Raw genomic sequence first — 20633 nt, 5'->3', positions numbered from 1 at the left:
GAATCTCTTTAATGTTTGAATGACCCTATCCAACTGCTTGAACTTGAATTCAAAGTAGTTTCTTACCATCTTTTCACAATATTGAGCTATCAGACTTTTTACCGTCTCGCCAGCTCATGCGACGGCATTGCAACTAGACCGTTATGCTGCTTTACGTTCGCTGTTAGAGTGCTGGAAAAGAGCCACTGTCCATTTTCCTTACGGCACGGCAGCCGTGAATCTGAACAAATGGGAATTCGCAATGTAATCACGGGACACACTGGACAAAGTCATTAACGAAAGGCCCGAGATGCATACGCAGAAACAGGACCTGCACAATATCGGTACTTTTGGATCAATTTATGGGAGGCCCTAGTGTCATACTGTGGCTGCACTGCACTGGCGTTGCTCAGTGAACTTACGAAAAAAGTGCAGGAGAATCAAACAGACCTAATGAGTAAATTTTACAAAGATGTTGCAGAGATGTATAGTGTGAAGCAGTGGACAGGAGAACAAACACTAGCACTAAGCGATTAGAACAAGCAGGGTGGACGAATGCAAAGAAACACATGAAAAGGGGAGCCCGAATAACTAGAACTGTGCTAAGAAGGTTGGCAGATTGAGCTCACTGGTAATCCACTGTTGTCGCAGAGAAGCGAACAGCTGTCATTGTTCTGTCCTCTGCTTCGTGCTGTAGATCTCTGAAAAAACAGTAGATTACCAACTTGACCTATCTGCCACCCTTATAACTTAAACTACAATCTCTGAACAGCATTACACCACAAACCTTTATTAACAACAATCACACACACGCTCGTCTTCAGTTGCTGCAGAGTGCACAGAGTAACTACTGAAAAGTGATGTGCTCAAAGTGAATATATTACAAATGGTGGTTTCCTATTCATCTAAACTTCATCAACGACCAGAACTGCCACCTCCCTGTCCTTCTGGATTTGAAGCACCCGAGATGAGCAGGAAGATGAGAAGTGGCATGATGTACATCCACTGGAACACACAAAAGTTATCACACTTGTTAGCATACATGTCTCAAGACAAGCAGAAAATTAGTAAAGCTATTTGTGGCCTATGATCAGAGTTCTGCGTTTTCAATGTTCAGATTTATTGCAGCTGTTCAGCGTTATTGGGGTTGAGGGGAGCCCAGCAATGGTTTTCGTCAAACGGTGCGGTCGACGCAAATACAACACAATGTGAGTCAGAGCCACAAATTTGTTTTGAAACGTAATCAATAATTGTAAAATAAAGTTTAGCTTAGAAATATCTCATTAGAATAAACAGCAATTGAAATATCAAAGTTTTTTTTCTAAAGCAATAATCGGAAACCTTAGCTAGAAGTTTGCACAGCTGCGGTGGTGAAAGCTGACACTATGGTGCTGCAATACAGTCTGCATGGGAGTTGTCACTAACAACAGCCAGCCATGACCACGCTTGAACGCAGTAGCTGTTACTGCTGCGTTTGAGCGAGGCCGTGAGTCCGCAAACAGACCCCTTGTAGTACTTCTGAAAGGTGTGAGAACTCTCTTATACAGCTTCACTCTTCGATGTATCAGTTGTCAAATTGGGAAACATTTGTCAAGGATGTTTTTTTTTCCCTCTTTCATTTAGCACAACTGCTTAGTTTTTAATCCATTTTTTTTTTGTAACTTCAATGTTGTGCAGACAAATGGACATATCACAGCAAAAAAGAAAACTGCATTGGCAATGAATTTTGAAAACTTGGCCACATCTACTTTGCCTTCCGAGAAATGCCATGCCTGATAACTAGTCGAATCTTTTTGCCTGCACAAAATGTGACAGCAGCACAACCAAATCTTTGTGAAATCATGCTCTGCAGCTCCTCAATTTCATTCATACAAAAGCCTACCAATTGTTTTCAGTGATTATTTGCACTAAAGTTTACTAGGTTTCCCAATAATATCTGTGTCTAGCGCTAGCATGATGTACTATGGCCACGTGCGAGTTTATTGGTGTGAAATTGCTGAAATCGCAACAGTGCACAAACAATGGCTAGGAGCTTGTATGGCTATGGTGGTGAGCGCCGACACCGTGGTACTGCAACACAGTCTGCGTGGAAGCCTTCACTAACAACAGCCAGGATATAATATTTTTTTTAATGTACCGAGTTTTCACAAGATAATGCTTTATGATCACATCATTTCTGGGTGGATTAGAATGTGCATTTTATTTAGTGCCATACTGCTTCGTTGCAATGGCCTGCTTTAGTTAACACCAAGTATTTCAAAATAAGTTCACTATTTAGTGTTTTTCAGATTTGACCAAGAATGCTGAAGTCCACCTGTAACTTACCAGAACATCCATATATTATGTAGATTTTTTTTATCCTTACCAATGCAGAAATCATATAGCGGGCACGAAGGTGTTCATGGCTATAATCACGGTAATTAATCACTAGTTCACAAAATTGACGAACAGCAGATGAGGTACAAAACCAGAGCTTTCCCATACTTTATGACTGCAGCTAAAGGTGTTCATATGAAATAGTTACAAACCCACCACTCAGATTTCACACAATTATTAAAATTACAGTATAGACCACTTATAACGTAACCGTTTATAGTGCAGGACCGGAATAGTACGGTCTTTTCAGACTCCCGTTAATTTTCCCATAGCACTCCATGTATACGCATACCGCTTACAGTGCAGCCGCGTGAGATGAAATACCGGTCATAATGCGGTTTCCGCAGGAAAATCTCGCCGACAAGGGCGGCAGCGAGCACGCTTGTTAACAAGGTGCGCGCGCCCGGCCGGCGTATGCATTATTCAATGCAATTAAACTTTCGTTAATTCAGACTTATTTGGCCGCACATCGGTTAATTCGGACTACTTTCGGAGCTCGGTGAGCGGGGTGCGCCGCAAATGTGCGACGCAAAAGAGCAAGAACGGCGCTAGCGTCCAACCGAAACGAAGCGGCGGAGTACCGCATCGCCACAGCCATCAGTTGAAATCGTACCTGAATAACAGCAACGCCGGAACGCTTTGAGCCTATTTGTGTCTTTAAAGCCTGTATTCTTGCGTTTACATCGCGTTGGACCGCAGGCTTTCGCAACTGCGTAGTCGTCATCCACGATCGCGTCGATAGCGGCCGCGGTTTTCTTCGCAGCAGTTGCGGCAAACCGTAGTTTCGTTTTTACTCGGTACGCGCGTTGGCCGCGTGCCTAAAAAACTGCGTAGTCGCCATCGATGATCGCATCGATAGTGACCGCGGTTTCGACTGTAGTTGTTGCAGCAAAAGGTAGTTAATTCGTCCAGACTTGGTGCGTGCGTCGGGCGCGTGCCTTCAGCACCGCAAAATCGCGTAATAGCGGTTACGGTTTTTTTCCGCAGCGTTTGCGGCAAACGGTTGTTTCGTTTTGACTCGGTGCAAAGCTGTCAAACTTGAAAAGCACCGGCTACATCGCGATTATGTTTTCGCCAGTGAGCTGGCGAAAACGTAATCACGATGTGCACGCGATAGTCCAAAGCACGTCTACATGCTTGGTCTACATGTTTTTCATACGTGCAGGGCTTGAAAATCGTTGTTTTGTTTATAGTGCGGTACCGCTTATAGTGCAGATATTCGCAACTCCGGCAACTTACGTTATAAGCGGTCTACACAGCATATATGATGAGGTTTTATGTCCCAAACCTACACTTGCATTACAGAAGGAGTGATAGCAGAGGGCTCTGAATATATTTCAGCCACTTGGTGTTTAACACACCATAATATCAGTTCGACCCCACAGTATATGACCCCATAGGAGTGCAGTACTATAGTCACAAAATGAACTAACATCCTTGTGCTCTATTACAGTATAGACCACTTATAACGTAACCGCTTATAGTGCAGGATCGGATATAATACAGTCTTTTCAGACTCTCGTTAATTTTCCCATAGCACTATATGTATACGCGTATCGCTTATAGTGCAGTTGCGGGACACAAAATACCGGTTACAGTGCAGCTGCCTGGAAGTTCGGCAGTCAACCTAGACGGCAAACGCTCCCCTTAAGCCACAAATACCGTATTTAATCTAACGCGCACTTTTTTTTTCCGATAAAACAGGTCTAAAAATTGTGTGCGTGTTGGAAACGAGTACGACCATAAATCTGCGTTGCCATATAGCTGTCGGCATTTCAAAATGACTGCCTCGCACGCGCGTCGAGCCTAGCTACTTTCGAGTTTAGCTACTGTAGCTTCCTCCAGGTGCTGCAGTACACGTGCTTAGGCAATAGTCTACTGTCTGTCTACACATTCTCTGCGTCTACTCTATTAGCATGAAGTACTGAGTTCATCATGATGCCGCATTTAAAAGGAAAGTGATCATGTGTGCGGAGACGGAAATCGGGCCGCATCACGGGCATTCGGAGAATCCGAAACTTGCGTTCGGGACTGGCGCAAACAGAAGGAGAGGGTTTTCGCCAGCAAAGCAATGCGGAACGGTTTCAGTAAACCGAAGCAGGACGTAATCTGCGACGATCCACTTCAGCGATGCGATCGCCTTGGCCCTATCTTGAAAGCAATCTGCGACGAGGAAAGTCTTCCGCGCGCCGTGTTTTCGCTGCTTATAGGTCGCGTTGATGCGAGAGGCATGATAGAACGAAGGTCAATTCGCTCGCCGTGCTTCGTCACTTGACCGTTTTGACAGTTCGTTTCTGCAGTCAACGAACGAGATGTGTTCATGTTTGCTTGTGCGCACGTGACACGGTGCTTGTCGATTTATTTAGTAAGCGAATACGGAACCCAGAGCACGGTGACAGCGACGGCAGAAATGGGCCTGGAGTGTCCATTATCGCAATAAAATAGTTGTTTTGGTTATAGTGCGGTACCTGCTTACAGTGCGGATATTCGCAACTTCGGCGATCCTACATTATAAGTGGTCTACACTGTATATCTTTGCATGCATGCAATGTAGAAGAAAGCCCACAAGCCAGAAATGCTTGCAGTGATTTAACTAACTGTGGTAACATGCATAATATTCAGCACTAGAAGGAACTTACATATTTGGCAAAGAATGAACGGTTGTCAGCATTTTCTCCACGTGCCCTCTCGGCCTTTTTCCTGCTCCAGGCGTCGAATATAAGTTTGTGTGTCCGGCCTGCAATAATTCCATGAAGTGCAGGATTTGGTACAGCCACTTCCATCAGAAACAGCCTCTTGCACCTTTGACAATATGCAAACACAACTCTCATCATCAAGCTAGCCAGACTTACTGGGGCAAGACAGTGTGGTGCTGAATAATGCCAACAATTAATCTAATTTGACATGACGAGCCGCAGCTCCATACTGGAACTTGTGAAGGCAGAGCCTGAGGCACCAACTACTCAGTGCATCTGGATGATTTCAGCAAAGCTGAGAGGCAAAGTTTGCAAAGCAATTGTATGACCACCAATACCGTGTAAAATTCGCATTATACATATGACACTGCAAATTCCCATGTAGATGAAAGTGGGATGCAAAAACAGGTTAATGGTGTAGCGACGAAAGATAAGGTTTAAAATGGCCCCATGTGAGGGACTGTCATGATAAGAGGCATTGCAATGAAAGTTGATCAGAGAAGATTAGATGGTTCAGCCTTGCACTGGGAAGAGAACCACACATGCAATGAGGCAATTAGTGACAACAAATTAGAAGTGACAACAAAGTCAGCCAAAATAAGTGTGGCAAGAATGGCAATACTGAAGACATTATCAAAACCAAGATTGCTAAATGACAAACAGGCAAATGAGAAAGTGAAACAAAGAATGACTAAGAGGAATAGTGGCCCCACATAGATAATTGGATACAGTCAATGAAAGCATTACGCGAGGCACAAAAGAGCAACTGTCAGAGAAGATGACAGCATGCTTCATAGTCTTAATACCCTCATCTGCTTAGAAATCTATGGAAACAACTTACAGTCATAATACACATTCATCAAAACTAAACAACACCACAATGGTGCTGACATGCGCATCAGGGTGCCATGAATTGTGTTTAAACAAAGCAAGATGGGGGTGTTGACCAAGGGTGAATGGAAACACGAAATAGATTTGTCTTAAAGCGCTGTCCCTTGCTCTTTCTGTAGATTCGATTTGCAGGGTGCTATAACTCTTGCAATAACAACATAGATGTGTACCACATTATCTGCATAATTTCATGGTAAAAAGCAGCCTGATAAACTAGAAAAAAGCAAGGGACAGGACTTTATCAAGACAAGTTCATTCCATGTTTCCGTTCTCTAAGCTAATTTCCATGAAATATGCTGATGGTATGAAACGAACACATCTAATTCTGTAAGCTATCACCAACTCAGATTGTTTATTCAGAAAACACCAATAAAAAACAATTTCTGTTCTCATCTAGGAGGCTGATAAAAATGGCATGAATTGCTGACAGTGTATCATACCCCTTCCAGGGGTCTTTGATTGCATTCTTTTGATTACGAGAGAAAAAGGTTGTTAATACCATGCCTAACCTAACCTTCCAGCATTCATTTTTTTCTGCAGAAATCACATGACTGGAATGGCACTTCCTCCTGATATAGGCGCCCGCTGACTAATCATGCTACAAGACTGCCATTAACATAAACATCCATTAATTGGCACCAACTACACTGAACACAACTAATTCACCCACATGTTACGTACCGAATTGTAACCTTCGAGGTATCAAGAATTAGTAAATAAATGACACAGATACCAATAAAAGATTAAGCTGCAGGCCTTCATTCCAAACTTAAATTGTTATGAGAGCTTGCATACTACTGAGGTGTTTTCCTCAATGTGGATGATCCCACACACTGGTAGCTGTCTTTGCATCCAATAGATATAATTTGTCTGTGTGGCTATGGTATGTCTAATAGAGGCAACTTCACCAGGGCATTCGTAATGGCAGTTTGGCGCAGCTACCAAAACTAGTTTTCGTACTTACCCAGGAGCAATGTTTACTATCGACACAGAGAGAGTGGTGTTGAAGTTCACAAGCTTGTGGTCTGGAACATATGTGCCCGTGCACTGCTGACCAACGAAGTCCGACACCCCAAGAAGGGCACCAGAACGGTCCAATGTCACCATGAAGTGGTCCTTCAGCTCGGACTCGTAGAGGGAGCACTGGCACCAGAAAGGCAAGAACACATAATTGCTTAAGCCAGTGGAAAGTGAAACATAAGATAAAGAGCAATGCTTGATTAGTTAAATAAAAATGGCTAAATCTTCCCAAACCTGTGATATAAATTCGCAATTTTCATAAGTGTTATAGCTTCAAAATAATAATAATAATAATAATAATAATAATAATAATAATAATAATAATAATAATAATAATAATAACAACTGATTATTGGATGCTACCGACCCAATGATGAATAAATGACTCGCACGAACGTGTTGCAGTCATTTCGCGATAAATCATACAGACGGTTCCAGGTTCACACGGGTTTGTCCGCACTAAAAACTGCATGCACTTGAAATCTGCTTACGGCTTTTGCAAAAGACGACACAACGAAAGCAGGGTCATTTTGTTCGTTAGCCACTCGCACCCTGTACAGGCCGTTCTCCTCTGCAAGTTTCTGCAAACAAAGAAGATAGGGTACATTATAGTAGAGAAGGACTACTTTCGTTTTCGCAATAGGCTAATTAGCGCCAATGATCAACCCATAGTAACCCTTAGCTTGGCTGCGTCAGACGCCGAAAGTGGCACTTGGTGAAAAGTGCTTTCCGATGGTCGGGCCAGGGGAACAGATAGGACGGCTCTGGTAACATAGCTGATATCGGAACCTAAAACAGAGAAGGTGGCTGCAGTATGTTGCACCGCTTCCGTTCGGCGGCTAGCGGGATATATGGCTCATAGCATCGACTTTACGCACCAGAGTCAAAAGACTGAGACACTGCGAGCGTGATCAGCTTGTCTTCAATATCATTCTGCAAAAGAATCAACCATAATGTCATAGTCAATTCTCAAAAGTGCGTCAGCACTGCAGGGAAATACCGTACAAGGGAAAGTTGCAAGGAAAAAAAAAAGAAAAAAATAAGGCTAAGGATTGCTAAATATTGTATAAACAAGCAACCAGCATATACTCCATAAGAACCGAAGCTTACCGCGAAAGCACATTCAACGACAGCGGCAAATATTGTGGCCGCTACTAGAAAGTTGGTCATCTTTTACCGACCACGGCTCCACGGCTAACTATTCTGGATCGGATACGATTTAGCATTTCATCGACTGCGATGCGACCAGTTGCCAACCCACAATTGTTTACACGCTGTTCTTAGCGGTTAAGGGAAGTCGGCGTAAGACGCTTGAAGAAAATGCAAGACAAATCAGGAAGTTTTAAGTGCATGCTGATCTGCCTGGCCTCGCCTTGGTATATGCAAAGGAAGTTATTGCAAAGAAACTAACCTAGTCGCACCAACATGTAGTAGAATATGTTAGGCATCTCTCATAGAGTTAATATACTGAGTCAGTTTGTAACTATGGCATCTCTAGCTCATTAAAGTACCCAATCTCGAAAAAACCAGCATAACGTGTACGTTAGAATTCGCTCCACAAGGATGAATTCTTAACAGTGGAGCAATAAATAAATAAATAAATAAATAAAAATCTGCTCCTTAGCGTAGAACCTGCCATCATAAAATCCAACCACACTCATTGCCAGCAACACACATGCATCATACATGCACACTCAAGTTGCACTATCTGAGCAGAATCACAAAACACAAATGATACATACAATCATTTATTAGTATGTAAATAATTTTTAAGAAACAAAAAAAAAAAACATTTTTATTTTGATGTACCTTTGTTCTGACTAGGCTAAACTATGGTGTGCCTCTAACAGTGGCTGCACCATTAGTGGATCAAAATCCAATTGCTTGGTGCGTTGTAAGCCAACAATATGGGGCAATGTAGCAGCAAGGAGATGCAGTCACCTGCAAAAAAAGAACAAACATAATAATAATAATAATAATAATAATAATAATAATAATAATAATAATAATAATAATAATAATAATAGTGAGAGAGAGAGAGAACAAGTATAAGGAAAAGAAACACAACATTTTGCACAAGTTATTTGCTATGCTTCTATTCAGTGCTCAGTATAATTTGGATGTAACAAGTAATGCACCAGGAACGAGATAAAAGCTACAGCTACCTTCATTACCTTCCAATGAGCATTTACAATACAGCAATCTCTGTTAAAGTATTAAATAGCAAACATTAGTAATTTAATCTATCATTGCGGGTTCAGCGGAATCCCGCTAGGTGGAGAGAAGTATTCAACCCAAGCATAGCAATTGCTGCAAAGGAGACCCATACGGGTTCCTCGAAAGAAAAGCCTCGCAGTTGAAGAAAAATTTGTCCTGGTCCCGGACCACCGCCTTTCCGGGGCAGCCGCTCTACCGTAATCAGAGCTAAGCAGGTGGCTAGCAGACGGCAGGGCGAAGTCAAATCCATCGACAACTCCAAGCAAAGGCAAGTGTTTGACATCATAGTTCAGCGGAAACTCGCTAGGTGGAGACAAGTAATTAAAGGGGCCCTGAACCACTTTTTATTGCAGTGGAGAAATACATTTGAGGTGAAAATAGGCTATTTCAGAATCAGTTTGCCGCAAAAAGTACTTCAATGCGTTCAGCAGAAGCGGAGTTATTGGCAATCTAACATGGCATCCGCTGTGCTCCCCCCCCCTTCCTCCTTCAATGCCTTGCACTGCAAAGGCTACAGCGGAGTGGGGCGGGGCCATAACGCTCCGCCTCGGAAACGTCACCATGGCACGCAGTTCAAATTTCATTTTGGACTTTCGATTTTGGTGCCTACGAAGCGCCAAACATAAACCAAACGCGGTTGTCCTCAGCGAGCCGCAGTGCGCTTAGCTGCTGGACTTGTGGCAGTACCTCGTGGCGGCCGCGGTGTAGCCGACCGCAGCTACCAATAGCAGCCATGTATTGGAGTGTGCTTTATTACGAAATAAAGCACACAGAAAAGAGCGAGGATCATGGTTCTTTTGAAACAATAGCGTTTGAGAGAAAGATCAGTGCGCGTTCCGCTTGCGAGCTCCACGGACCGCGTACGACAGCAGAACTTGGCTGAGATGTTCACAACAGCGTATGTTACTCGCGGACAATGTTACTTCACCAAGCTGGGGGGAGGGGGGGGGGGGGTTCAGGGCCCCTTTAAATGGAAGGTGAGACATCCACCCAGTAATAGCAATTGCTACGAAGGAACCCATACGGGTTCCCCGAAAGAAAAGCCTCGCAGTTGAAGAAAAATTTGTCCTGCTCCCGCCTTTCTGGCGCAGCCACTCTGAGCTAACCAGGTGGCTAGCAGATGGCAGGGCGAAGTCGAATTTATCGACAACTAGAAGCGAAGGGAAGTGATTGAAGTCATAGTTCAGTGGAAAACCGCTAGGTGGAGAGGAGTAATTACCGTAAATAGAAAATGAGACATCCACCCAATCGTAGCAATTGCTACAAAGGAAACCCATATGGGTTCCTCGAAAGAAAAGCCTCGCAGTTGAAGAAAAATTCATCCTGGTCTGGGACTTGAACCCGGGACCACCGCCTTTCCGGGGCAGCCGCTCTACCATCTGAGCTAACCAGGCAGCTTGCAGACGTCATTTTCCATTTAATTACTTCTCTCCACCTAGCGGGTTTCCACTTAACTATTACGACAAACACTTGCCTTTGCTTCGAGTTGTCGATAAATTCGACTTCGCCCTGACACCTGCTAGCCGCCTGGTTAGCTCAGATGGCAGAGCGGCTGCCCCAGAAAGGCGGTGGTCCTGGGTTTGAGTCCCGGACCAGGACGAATTTTTCCTAAACTGCGAGGCTTTTCTTTCTCGAGAAACCCGCATGGGTTTCCTTTGTAGCAATTGCTACGATTGGGTGGATGTCTCATTTTCCATTTAATTGTGGGTTCATCTATGACATCTGCTGCAATGTAATATGTGATCCTTCTGAAAGATGACAGTAATGTGAACTTGGGGAAAAAAAAAAAAGAAAACATATTTCACCTCTGCTTAAAGTGCACACAAACAGCATCAATACAACAGATGCTTTACGATCAACACGGATTCTTCACTGCCGCAGTATGTGCACATTGGGCTTAGTTGGTGATTGAATGGGTTCTGCGATGCGACAAAATGTAGCGGACAAGGGCAGATATAAAAAGGGAAATAAAACAAGCCCTTCACACTTGAGTCACTGTCCTGCAGATAAGACTCTCGATGCAGGCTTAATGAAGCGATACCCTGGCTTGATAAACACACAAGTACCTTCTATGTTTGATGAAATGTTTATCCAGTCTTGTAGATACTGCACCATGTCTCGTTTGCTCAAGCCCATTGGGTTGAAGCCTCGGAGGAAGCATGCCTAAACGAAAAGGCAAATGCTGACATCAATCACAGCACTAATCTTTTGCAGAAGTAATACAGCAGAATAAAAGAGAACAGAGATCTGCTCATAGCTGACAAATAGCGAACATTAAAATTAGTAAAAATCCTGCAGACACAACACCGGAAGGAGGGAATAGCATGCATCAGCTTAAACTTTGCCATGAGCACAACCTTATTGTAGGATACTTACACATATTATTAACCACTGCTTACCTTTAGACATAGCCCACAAGCAGCAGCAAACTTGTAACTGTCCAAACTGACAAGCAACACAGTTTTTATACCACAGTAGCTTTTTCAGCAGCTTTGCTGTCGCCAATATTGCCTGCTTAAGGAACTTGTCTGAACAAAATTCGTCAAAGCAGGTACCCCTCAAGTGTGCTTTCACAATGAGAATACTTTAAGGGTGTGGTCGGAACAACAACGAAATAAAATTTTTTTGCAAACAAAAACTATTTTTCGTAAAACCTGATAAAACGTTTGTAGAATAGCAGAATGAGACTGAATTCGTCAACTTTATAAACTTTACAAAAAATTTGGTGGAGCAAGCAGTCACGTCTGCTACATACCCATCGCAACTCGGACAGATCCATTTGACCAAGTCCTTCTCGTGCCATAGCCAGATCCATCTCCCGGACAAATCCACCATGTTTCCAGAGACGGCGCTTCCGCCCAAGAAAAAAGGTACTTTTTCCATGAATCTTGCAAAGTGCAACCTGCCAACAAGGGCCTATTTTATAGTTACTGTTCGTAATCATCCACCTTGCCTGCAGTCTTACCAAGTGGTTTCTGCTCAGACTTGACAAGGAAAGAGGCTTCGAAGAAAAGTACTGCTTGACATCAAGAATTTCAGCCACTGTTGGATGTGTGCCACTTCCTAGCTGTGTGAAGGTACAAATCAGCTTCAGAAAATTACTTGCATAAACAAAAAAAATATATATATATTGTAGTGGTGCTTAAATTGCCACTGCTTACAATTACTAACTTGAATATGCAATTATTCTGTGCAAAAATTACATCAAAATGCTTAAAATTTTATGGTTTGCCACTAATCTCATTGGGTAAAAATAAAGATCATTACACAGTATACCAGGTGTTTCTTTTTATACAGAACACTTTTTTTAGAACTCTTATCTAAACCCCTGCCCTTACTGCGGCTCCGTGGCTAGGCGGATATTATCGACAAGAAAAATTTCTGCAGCAATTTCACTAATTAACTAAAATATGCCAATTAACTTATTAATTACTAGCTTTAGAGCACATGTGTTAACTTCGAAACTGAAGCCAAGGAGTAGTGAAGTCATGTCTGCTTAGCATCAATCCTAAGACTAGCACCACTTTCGAGATATGTGACCCTAAAATGTGCTACATAATACATTAGCATTCCAGTTAACAGTTTCCCAAAAGTATGCCTCTAACAGTTTGGGATGATATTAACTGCAACACCAAGGCATTTTTTTTAGCAGGTTTTGGGGACGGATATCTTGAAAGCTATACTAGTCTTAGGATTTCTAATAAGTAGACATGACTTCACTACTTCTTGGTTTCAATTTAGTAACTAGAACATGCACCCTAAAGTTAGTAATTAAAAGTTAATTTGCATATTTTGGTTAATTCGCGAAATTATTGTTGGAAATTTATTTGCTGCTAATGTCCGCCTAGCACATAGTCTATCTGCAAGAATGGTAGGGGGCCTAGATATGAAAGTCTTTTCTTTTCAAGTGTTCTGCATAAAAAGGTACACCTGGTGTGATGAACAACACAATTGTCATAGACCAAAAATGAGCAATTGCTTTTTGGGGACACAGGAATCAAGAGGGTTAAAGTAATATTTAAAACAGCAGCTAATGAGAGTGGGCACAATAACATATCATTATGAATGGAGGTAGATATTACCTTGTGAAATACGCTAAGAAGTTGCTTTCCTTCTTCTCCCTTGGGAACATTGGTTTGCAGGTGACGAAAGACATGGCGGTAATTGCGCACCTGCATTTCACAGCAACAGTCAGTAAGCAAGCAACACAGCAAAATACCAACATCATACAGCAGAACAAGACAAACATACAAAATATGGCGCGTGATTAGTTAGGTGTAGGACGCTGGGCAGCATTTTCTTGCAAGCACAGATGCTCTTTTCTGCCTTTTTCCTGTAAGCTCACCATTCCTGTGCAAGTGTTCAAAGTAGCAAAAGGAAATATTGTATGAATATTAAATAATTGCATATAGTTCTATCACTGCTAGTAATACTGCAAAAATTTTCTAGAATGTCATATTATACAACTTATTAAACTTAATTAAAGTGCAAATATCACTGCTGAAGTGCTAGTAAATAGTGTGTGTGATTACCAAGTAGCCAAGCAGCATTGCTTTCAGCAGGGAGCAACTGTCAGAGTGGTAGCGGTGTTTAACATAAATGTTCTCAATACTCTTTCCCTGCTATACTATACATAGTTGCCTTTATCATAAAATGGTTGTCTATATAAACATGAGCGCTGTATTTTCAGTTAATGTGCCTGCTATATCTCCACCTTTTTTCACATTTACTTTTCAGAAGACTGTATGACTGGTAGCGCAGGTCATATGCAGCAGTGAGGCACACAAGTGAAATGTGGTATATCAAGTAAATTTCAATTAATTCACGATGACAATAAGAAAAACACAACAAAAGGTAGAAGTACATCAGAAGACAACAGGAAAACAGTATATTTAACCGCACCTTATTCTAGATTATTACCAGCACATTTGCGCAGCTCCACTCGGGGGAAAAGCCGACTTCATCCTTGTGAACTCAAGAAACAAAGAACAGTACATCCGTGACTTCACCCCATGTCTTTACCAAGCAAACACTACCACAGAGCACGGCTCATGTTCAGTATTATTCAAATGCCTAGAAATTTGAACTGACATTTGATAGTGACACAAGCAAATCTGTACTTACAACCAAAAAAATATTTTGACATATCAGCTGCTGGTCGTCACAAAGCCTGTTTTTGAGAGAGTGACCTGAAGGGTGAAGCTTTTATAATTTTACGCTACCACTGCGGTTGCTCTTGAAAAGCATTTCACATGGCAGCAAAGAATGTTGAGGTAGTAAAACACTGTTCATGAACTCAAGTCATCACACATGTGATTGATAACGAAGAACTGAAGAGTCAGTTTGAAGTTTATTGTCAGTTTTGACAAACATGATTCTCATGGTGCCAGCGCAAAAGGCGATACCATGCACGCATGACTAGTCTCCTGGTGCCATGAGCACAGTCGACAACAGCAAAAAACAAACACACACACACAGAGAGAGAGAGAGATGGCACAATCATACATCAGATCAGTCAGATGAAGAGTAACGGTGTAGCAGTTGCCAAAAAAAAGGGAGTAAAGAATGCAACATAAATTGCACCTAGGACTTTTCACACGCTAGCCACTTCAGACACGGTTCAGTACTTATACTTAACAAATGGAGAGTGGGGACCAAATGGCTTGGACCCCCTCAATGATGCCCAAAAATGAGCCACAATCAATGATGTAAACAAAACAGAAGCAGCTTACAGGACCTGTTCTGTGGTAAGCTGTTTCAAAGTGTTTAAGAGAACAATCTCCCGCAGAACACAAAATTCACGATTCAAAGAAACTTTACAGTGCAAAACAACAAAGAATGGGAAAAAAAGGTTTTGATTTTAGTGGCTTTATACTAAACTGGGCGAGTTAATTTGCCATATTAACTTGATCGTAACGCAGACCCGAATTTTTACGTCCAGAAATAAAATTGTAATGCCCTCCATTGTAAAGTGCACCTCGATGTAGTTACTTCGAAAAATTCGATAGATTTTCATGGTGAGAGAGAAAAATAGTGATTTGTTCCCACTTAAATAACGAAAATGAGTTGAATCCGAGCCACAGTGAACCATAATTTACTCGTAGTCACTCTCCCAGAACCTTGAGGTACATATAATTTGAGAATAGGGGAGAGGTTTGGAAACAACCTACTGCAGTTTTGGTTTCGCACACATTTCTAGTGCGTATGACAATTTTTCTCGAAAAATGTGTGCATTAGAATTGAGTAAGCATGGTACTATAACTTGCTACAACTAGCCCAGTTAACAATTATATTCAAGGTATACAGGGGCGCACAATCCCCCATCTTTCTCATCTGTTTCTTGTGTTGCTTTCAATTTTGCTTTTGAAAAAAGACATTGTTATGACTCGCAACTACTGTCACTATTATTCGTTTGAGAAGTAGGCAAGCTTTGTAAACACTAGCTTGTTTTATCCTCCCCACATTCTGCACTTCGACTTCCCTGAAATGCCCCATAGTATGCTAGGCTTTTTGATTCCACACCACTTCACTGACATCATGAGCTTAAATACATATGGTGGGCATGTGTACCAGTAGTATTGTACAACATATACACAATGAGAAACGGACTCTTACCTTTTTCCTCTGCTGTGCGACAGCAAAGTCAATACGCTGTTCTAGGCTCCAGAACTGCCAGGTGAGCAGGTGTCCTGGAAAAAGGTAGCTGCAGGCAGCAGTGAACAACTGTGTCACAAAAGTGTCACATAGTAGTCTGATGAGCAGTGTTCCATCAAGAATGGTGCCTGCCAAAACACAACATTAAGGGTCCGGATTACAAAAAAAAAAAAAAAAAAAATTCGACTGCCAGAACTATATAAGTACGAGGGACACGCAGGCAACACAAATATTTCTACACTTAGAGCAATGGAACACCATCCTCATCCACCTCATCCAGCTTTACATTTTAAGTTCACTCAAGGACTGCTAATTCACAGAGCTTTAAGTTCCAAAGCTGAACAATGGGCTACAAGGAATGCTGTAGAGAAGTGCTTGAGACAAAGTTTAGCCATCTAGAGTTGTTTATTGCGTGCTTAAGCCTAAGTGAGTGAGCGTTTTTGGATTCCACCTCCCTTTAGAATGCAGCCCAAAAGTGGGGAATCGCACCTATGAGACCAGCACCATAGCGCCAGTTCCACTAAGCTATGCGGCAGGTGGTCGTGTATTTCCGCATAAGAGTGTCATGTAGCAAATTCTGCTTTACCGTAGACTTCTACACAGGAGTACAATTTAGCCATATTTTTAGTACATGCTGCAGATACAGATGCACACCACCAATTTCATGCAACAAGTTTCTGACATCTGTGAAATATTTAAAGAGTTTAAGCACCCACACACATGCCAGAAAATGTTTTCAAGTTTCTGACACTTGTGAAATATTTAAAGAGTTTGAGCACCCACACACATGCCAGAAAATGTTTTCGCTTCACTTGTCAGATGCCGACAATGAATGTCATACAAACAAACACAAGGCACCATGTGCACCAGACGCAAAGTGTTTTGGTCCTCAACAATGCAGACAAGCATCACTTACTAACTGTTAAGGGACACTGGCCAGAAATAATTTTCTTTAGATATATTAGTAAATCACCCTTCTACACTACCAGAACACCCACTCTTGCTAAAAGAGGAGGCATGGCAAGCTATAAAAGACGCAAGAATGAGAAACGGGTGGTGCCGCCCCGTCGAAGTTCCTGCCCCAGCTTACTGCGGCGGCATGAATTTTAATGGTGTCAGCTCAGACCTAGTTAACATTTAACTGGTAAATATAGGCCGTATTGTACTCTAAAAAACCCACAGAGTGAACTTGGCAAACTTGAAGAGCTCTTAGTGAGCTCAAAAAATACCTGGAAATTCACACAAAATACAGGGACCAAGGCCTCTAAAAAAGTCCCTGTGACACTAACGTAAAAATGTTGAGTATAATAGCATTTATAATGATAGTATGGCAAAGTTGATGTAATAGGTACATGAAATACATAATTTGTTGCCACTTCATACTTCATTAAGTGTTAATTCATAAGAAAATAGCCTTCATTCACTAAAAAAAAAAAAAAGAAGTGAATCATGTCTTTTTTTGGTTACTGAAAAATCAAGACCTGAGTTTTACACTATTTGAAGTATTCAAAGAAGTTCTTAGAATGTCTTTGCTATTTCTAACCACAACGATCACCCTGGTCTCAACAGCGGCTGCTGACAGAGCCTGGAGCATCGATGCATTGAATCATTGGCACCTCAAGCAGTGACATAACTCAGTAAAATTTAAATATTATAAGTTTATATAAGTTTCACAATTCTATATTAAAGAAGAGATAGAAGGAAAGGTATTACGAATTACTGGTGAAGAACATCAACACAAAACAAAGAACGACTTTAAGAAATCACCCAAATGTCTAACTGAGTGAGTTAGTTCCATGCATCACTGCTCCATAGCAAATGCTTCTACATACAGCTGGCTTCCCTTAATTTGCCTACTATAGTTGGAATGTGCAACATTTATTCGAATTATCAGAACTTCTAATTAAAATAATGTAGAAGCATGGGTGCCTTGTGAAACTTTCAAGTGTTGCCAAATTAAAAGGAAACTTAAATTAACTGGTGTTCAACCTATGGAACTTGACTGTAGCTTCCAGCAACAAGCATCGGCTACAAGGTGATACACGAATACACATCTAGCAGGAGTCCACGTAAATGTATTTGAAAGATAAAACAGCAGCATTACTAGGCTGTAACAAATGAAAAGATGCCACTTTCAATGTTATATGTGTATATCGGTTGCTTACATAAGAGGGAACATGATGAAGTTCGTTCCAGGCAGCGATATTATTGTCAATATAGGTACCATCTTGAGCATGTCACGGGGTACCTGTAAATTCATACAAAGAATTTCGTTTTGCACTAGATGCGAGATGAACATCAAGTGAATGCCTTCCCAAGTACTGAAAACAAATTTGTGTCAAGACAAGAAGCTTTCATTTTCATACGTGCACAACTCTTTCACAAACCATTCATATGTGACTATCAGTGTTCCTTTGATATATGTTATCACATTTGGCAAACAAGCACCACTTTTAACTGCCCTTGTTTGCTTGAATATGGTTCAGCAAACCAGCAAACTATAGAAAGAGTTCTGGGAATCTTGCATGTTAATGCAAACAAAAACTAAGGAGTGACCTGAATTGAAGAAAAATGTAAGTTCCCCATCAAGGTGTTTATTCTCGAACTTCAAATTAATGCTTAACAGCTTCACAATCAATGCTGAACAAAAGTTCCCCGCTGCAGTGGCTCAGTCAGCTAAGGCGTTGCGCTGTTGAGCACGAGATCGCGGGATTGAATCCCGGCCGCATTTCGATGGAGGCAAAATGCAAAAACGCCCATGTGCTTGTGTTGTAGTGCACGTTAAAGAACCCCTGGTGGTCAAGATTAATCTGGAGCCGTCCACTACGGTGTGCCTCATAATCAGGATGGGTTTTGGCCCGTAAAACCCCAGAAAGAAGAAGAATGAACAAAAGTTTGACATATATGGATACGAAATGCTCGTGTAATGCATATGTGGAACAGAATTCCATGTATCTCACAATATACATCATAAGTGGGTTATAATAGGGCCAACAGAATAATGTTGTTTCTATGCCTTCATGCTAGATGAGAATCTGCAGTGATGCATTACAAAACACAAATCACTGTGTGTGTAATCTTTTCATTTTTTTGTTTTTGCATAGCAGACCAGCTGATTATTAAATAGTTCACATGACCAGCTATTACTAATTCTTGGCAATTAATAATTTAAAAAGAAACTTCATACACCTATGCCCAATGGCAAAGTAAAAGATAAAAAGGGGCACTAAAGGAACATATAGCTAGGCGTATTAAGGCCTTATGAGGAATTAAATGGGTGCCTCACTGCTAACTCTCAAAGTTTACACGAGGATATCCATGGCTCATTAAAAACAATAAATTTTAATGTCCTTTCAAGGTACTATTTCTGTACATTTCTATCAGTGGAGTTTAAGACTGTACAAACCCGGTAGTAGAGTTCGAGCTCGCTCCTGGAAAGTTCTCTCACAGACTTCCCACTCCTCAAGTCTTGAGATATCTTCATGTAGGTTCGAACATCTTGGTACAGGTCCTTCGTACCTGTACAGCATAGTTTGATGTTGTGAGAAAAGAGAGAGATATTGCATCAGATTTTGAAACTTATTTTTTCCACTGCGACACAATGTCAACAGGGTGAGAGATATCAAATTGACCACAATGCAAAAAAAAAAAAAAATATATATATATATATATATATATATATATATATATATATATATATTACACTTCGCATTTGCGAAGCACGGGACTCCATAATACGTTTCTTTTTCTTCTCCCGGCAATACGATTTCGTTGAATACGTCGGATAATAGGATTTTTGGATGATACGCGTTATTTTCCTGCGCCCGTGAAGATCGTATCAACGAGATTCCACTGTGAGATTCCACTGTGAGATTCCACTGTGAGATTCCACTGTGAGATTCCGCTGTGAGATTCCACTGTGAGATTCCACAACGAGATTCTCAAAAACACGACCGAGTGATGATGCAATGACAAACGACACGTTGCGCGTCAACTTTTGCGGATACACGCGATCGTAAGCTGCCCGTCCTACAGGGTCTAGTTGCACTAGGAACCACTCGGATTATACAGTGAAGTGGCGCACGGAGAAAAAGTCGGCAGGCTTTTACACTGCTGACTGTAGCAGTTAAAGGAAATGGTAATAGGTATAATCATCTGTCAACTACGAGCAGCGAACATGACACGGAAACTTACCAACAACGAACACTTGGTGCAGCCGGTACGCGACGGGGAACTTCCGCAAGATTTTGTCGTAGCCTTCAAGAAAAAACTTGAACTTCGAAAACACATACTGTCCTGTTTTGGCTAACGGTTTGACGATACTGTTAGGAGAATCCTTTGATGGGGATGTGCTGGCCCTCAAAACAGACGCTGTAATCCTGGAGTGAGATAAAGAAAGACACATGTTTATATTATATTTCCGTTAAGTAGAAATGAATGAAACAGGAGTTGCGTGAGCCGTACTTCACAGCGACTACTTGGCCTTCGGCAACAACGCAACACAACTACTAAACAGTTATGTCATTGTACAACTTAGCAGCGAAAGTGGAGGTGCAGGAAAAGTGGTGGCAATATTTTACCTGAACTGCGGAGGGGTGCTTTTTATACGTCCGAAACCATAGCGTGCATTCCGAAACAGCCAGCACGGTGCCGCCATAACACAGAGCGAGCTACGACCTGGAACTTAACGTGCAACCAGTGTAAAGCAATTCTGATTCTAAATGTTTACGCTAAAGTAAATATTTTTAAATAATTAGGCGTATAAAAATTGTTTTATTTTGCTAATTTATTGTATTTTAA

At 41.6% G+C, this 20633-nt stretch overlaps 3 protein-coding genes across 4 annotated transcripts in view; 1 reads left to right on the top strand and 2 right to left on the bottom strand.

Annotated features, from left to right (window-relative positions):
- Positions 1-20633, top strand: part of LOC119450320 (glycoprotein 3-alpha-L-fucosyltransferase A) — a 243594-nt gene that overhangs the window by 157660 nt on the left and 65301 nt on the right. The window lies entirely within an intron of this gene.
- LOC119450318 (ER membrane protein complex subunit 10-like) lies at positions 745-8207 on the bottom strand. Its single transcript, XM_037713747.2, has 7 exons — positions 8073-8207; positions 7841-7895; positions 7639-7751; positions 7454-7543; positions 6907-7085; positions 4995-5092; positions 745-984 (listed from the first exon to the last, which is right to left on the bottom strand). The coding sequence occupies exons 1-6, from the start codon at positions 8130-8132 to the stop codon at positions 5020-5022; spliced, it is 570 nt and encodes a 189-aa protein (XP_037569675.2). The 5' UTR covers positions 8133-8207; the 3' UTR covers positions 745-984; positions 4995-5019.
- On the bottom strand, positions 8743-20562 carry LOC119450316 (LETM1 domain-containing protein 1-like). Its single transcript, XM_037713744.2, has 10 exons — positions 20414-20562; positions 20028-20212; positions 19240-19352; positions 17999-18081; positions 15795-15882; positions 13262-13351; positions 12145-12246; positions 11935-12081; positions 11246-11342; positions 8743-8903 (listed from the first exon to the last, which is right to left on the bottom strand). The coding sequence occupies exons 1-10, from the start codon at positions 20488-20490 to the stop codon at positions 8824-8826; spliced, it is 1062 nt and encodes a 353-aa protein (XP_037569672.1). The 5' UTR covers positions 20491-20562; the 3' UTR covers positions 8743-8823.

The sequence above is a fragment of the Dermacentor silvarum genome, chromosome 4 (genome assembly GCF_013339745.2).
Source record: "Dermacentor silvarum isolate Dsil-2018 chromosome 4, BIME_Dsil_1.4, whole genome shotgun sequence".
In the NCBI taxonomy this organism is placed as follows: Eukaryota; Metazoa; Arthropoda; class Arachnida; order Ixodida; family Ixodidae; genus Dermacentor; species Dermacentor silvarum.
The sequence above is the reverse complement of the archived record's forward strand: the minus strand, read 5'-3'. Positions and strand labels throughout refer to the sequence as shown.

Coding starts and splice junctions, on each gene's coding strand:
- LOC119450318 (XM_037713747.2), bottom strand. CDS start 8,132: ATGACCAACTTTCTAGTAGCGGCCACAATATTTGCCGCTGTCGTTGAA. Junction 7,752..7,840: donor GTCTCAGTCTTTTGACTCTG/GTGCGTAAAGTC, acceptor TCTCTGTTTTAG/GTTCCGATATCAGCTATGTT. Junction 7,086..7,453: donor TGTCGTCTTTTGCAAAAGCC/GTAAGCAGATTT, acceptor TTCTGGTGCCAG/TGCTCCCTCTACGAGTCCGA.
- LOC119450316 (XM_037713744.2), bottom strand. CDS start 20,490: ATGGCGGCACCGTGCTGGCTGTTTCGGAATGCACGCTATGGTTTCGGA. Junction 20,213..20,413: donor AGCACCCCTCCGCAGTTCAG/GTAAAATATTGC, acceptor ATCTCACTCCAG/GATTACAGCGTCTGTTTTGA. Junction 18,082..19,239: donor AGCTCGAACTCTACTACCGG/GTTTGTACAGTC, acceptor ATGAATTTACAG/GTACCCCGTGACATGCTCAA.